The sequence below is a fragment of the Anneissia japonica genome, unplaced genomic scaffold, assembly GCF_011630105.1.
Source record: "Anneissia japonica isolate Jap-2015-1 unplaced genomic scaffold, ASM1163010v1 scaffold53700_len3906_cov164, whole genome shotgun sequence".
Taxonomy (NCBI): domain Eukaryota; kingdom Metazoa; phylum Echinodermata; class Crinoidea; order Comatulida; family Comatulidae; genus Anneissia; species Anneissia japonica.
The window spans coordinates 1-3,250 of record NW_022737537.1 but is presented as its reverse complement, the minus strand read 5'-3'; the positions used below and the strand labels follow the sequence as shown (position 1 = coordinate 3,250).

Below are 3,250 nucleotides of genomic sequence, written 5' to 3'. Positions count from 1 at the left end.
ACAACAATAATAATAACAATTAGTACAATGTAGTACCAGTAAATGACTTGTGGCCGAGTTGACTTGTGGCCGAGTTGATTTGTGGCCGAGATGACTTGTGGCCGAGTTGACTTGTGGCCGAGTTGACTGTGGCCGAGTTGACTAACTTTTTGTGGCCGAGTTGACTTGTGGCCGAGTTAACTTGTGGCCGAGTTGACTTGTGGCCGAGTTGACTTGTGGCCGAGTTGACTGTGGCCGAGTTGACTTGTGGCCGAGTTGGATCGAATTCTTAAATAAAATGTGCTTTTTTCACACCACAATATGAGGGATTGGTAGTCAAGGAATAGGAATATTATTATTTTTTATTTTTTATTTTGATGGTCAACATAGTCATGCGTCAGACGACAAGGGTCCAGGCCTGTCTGACGGGGAATGCCCTGCCCCCCCCCCCACCTCTGGCGCCACCAGTGCAGCTTATTCCCCTGAAGTGTGCTAGACCACTGGTCTGATCGTCCTAGTGTCTGATTCTTTTGAATTTTCATTTACTTTACTTTCTATAGTAGTAAATTGGTATTTTTGAAAATCATAATTTCTCTTTAGTTTTCAACAAGTTGCATGCACAAATTTTTTTTAAAGCTATATCAGTGCAGAAATAACATAATTAATATTGCAGATGTGAAAATTGCGTGTCATTACTATTTGCCCGTCAATCAGGAGTATGCCCTCAATGCAACACCGCACTCAGGAGAAATCAATTTCGACTCCAGCAGTTTGAAGATTCAGCAATCGAGAAAGATGTAGACATTAGGAAAAGAATTCTAAAGGAGTACGTTTAATAAAACAGTTCTTTCATTGTATTACCGTATGGGCCTATCTGTTGATAAACATGCCTTTCACATGATTAAAGTACATTCTAATGGTTCATTCAATTTATGCTCTTGTGCTATAACAAACAAATGTACATATTTGTGCAAAGCCTATAAGGCTGTGTCCCCATTAAGTTTTATAGTATGTGACAAACTTGTGTGATTTTATAAATATATTTTTCACATAAAACATGATAGTGTGGACAGACTTGTTTGTGACAAATTTATGTGATTTTCTCATATTGCCACATCATGATATAATTAACACACACATGAGGAAATCACAGGTATATTTTTTACATAAATTGTAATAGTGTGGGCAGAGCTTTTTAATTGCCATCATACAGTGGATCGGATTTAACACTAGTCACCTAGCTCAAGCTCAGTGGTCTAGTGGTTATGACACCAGGCTAGTTATCTGAAGGTCATGGTTCTATTCCTACACGAATCACTTGCAAATTTTTTTTAAAAGTATTTGTCAACGTAAAATATCACTCCTACAGTATGATTGGCCTACAGCGGATACTTATTAACAGAATACACATAAGACCAAATTAAATAAATAACATGTTTTTCATCCCAAAAAAGATGAAGATTGTGCCACATTTTTTTAAACAAAGAAGGCTACAAGTTAGACACATGTGAGAGCCACATACCCTTAGCATACTCATTGCTTAATTGTTTAAAAAGATGAATGAAAAACCTGTAGAATTTTCTAAAAATCTTGTGAAAGTAAAAAACAGGATGTCCAAAGAAACATTTTATTTTTAATTATTGCATTTTAAATAATGTGTTTATTATTATTTATGTCTTTAAATTTTATCCTAGTTTCAACAAGCAAGAAGATGACTTTGAGGATCTTAGACTATATAATGATTATTTAGAAATGGTTGAAACTATTAGTAAGTATCATACTCATTGAATAATTGTGAATCAAACAAATATTGTATCACCTTCTGTCAAGAGGGGACAGCAGATAGATTTCTAAGGAGGTCATATAAGAGTGTAACATCACAGCAAAAGCAAATAACGGATTGCAAACTCAAGATGTTTACAATTTCAACAGCCATAATAGGATTATTCAGCCTTATTGACTTCTTGTTTAAGGTGGGTTTTGCGGTGTCAGCAGTGTAGTACTTGTACACAATGCTGTAATGAGTTATTTATAGACATTAAAGATAGTTGATTGATTGATTCCGTTAGTGGCGCTGTCGTTTTATTTCCCACACGCTTATAAATGCTCTTGATTATCTGAAGCTGGGCACTCACTACAACCGTCGTACAACAAATCCAACTCCGCTGCCTGTGATTGCTAAATGGTGCGACTTCGTCTGCTGATTGCCTGTGCCAGCCTGGATGCACATTGTGGCTTTGCTATTCTCCAAAATATCGCATAAATCGACAAGCTTCGGGTACAGTGAGTGTCTAGCTTATTCTGAGTACAGAATATTCAATGCATGTATCCAAATACTGAGCACAGACTTTTTTTCTTGTTCCTAGTCTTTCGCATAATACAATGCTTTTTTGGAATTTTTTTCATTTTAGTTTATAATTTAGTAAATGGAATTGATGTTGATGCAACTAAGAAACAGGTAGAGGCATACAGACGAGACAACAAAGATTTAATATCAAAGAATCGCGCAAAACAGGTAAAATATTTTATCAGTTCTGAAATTGATTTAAAGCTCAGTTCACACTATCAAATTTTCTTTGACAGTAAACTGTTGTATGCCCATATATAGTCATGATGTGCCCATATATAGTCATGATGTGCCTATATATGGTCATGATGTTATGTCATCATGACCATATTTAGGCATGTCACATGTTTTTGTCAAATAAAATTTGATAGTGTGGACAGTCTTTAACGCATATTATTGTTTCAAACTGTGTGACCCATTTAGCAGAATTCACTCCTGCAGGCTTGGTATACAATAGATACATACAATTTTCTGATACATACATTATATTTGTTGAATCAAATATCTAGAGTAAAGACAATGTTGAATTGAACTTTTTATTGGAACAAGAGAGAGCTGAGGAAGAGGAAAGGAATCAACGACTTGCAGAAATTGAGTTGTCAGAGAAGAATACAAAGAAAAAAAGCAAAGAGTCTCTGATTAATGAACTGGTGAGCCCTCTACAGTTCAGTTTAGTATTTTTATAATTTTAAAAACTGTTTAATATTCAGATATTGAGGCTAGTATATACTAACTGATTGTTTAAGTTTAGTTATGTTACAAGTCGAGATAATACACTAGATTTCTCCTTTAAAGTGTGCAACCAATAGATTCAATAGTCAGGAAGATTGCAAATTAACATTTGACATTTATCAACATTTGTGTGAAGCATACGGATCAGATTTTATATTTTGGGGTTCAAGTAATAACAGCAGAGGTCCCAAG

General features: G+C 35.2%; 1 protein-coding gene across 1 annotated transcript; it reads left to right on the top strand.

Annotated features, from left to right (window-relative positions):
• The first annotated feature begins 521 nt into the window (after positions 1 to 521).
• Positions 522 to 3,226, top strand: LOC117117375 (CDK-activating kinase assembly factor MAT1-like). Its single transcript, XM_033261651.1, has 4 exons — positions 522 to 805; positions 1,674 to 1,747; positions 2,391 to 2,494; positions 2,836 to 3,226. The coding sequence occupies exons 2-4, from the start codon at positions 1,732 to 1,734 to the stop codon at positions 3,010 to 3,012; spliced, it is 297 nt and encodes a 98-aa protein (XP_033117542.1). The 5' UTR covers positions 522 to 805; positions 1,674 to 1,731; the 3' UTR covers positions 3,013 to 3,226.
• The last annotated feature ends 24 nt before the right edge of the window (positions 3,227 to 3,250 follow it).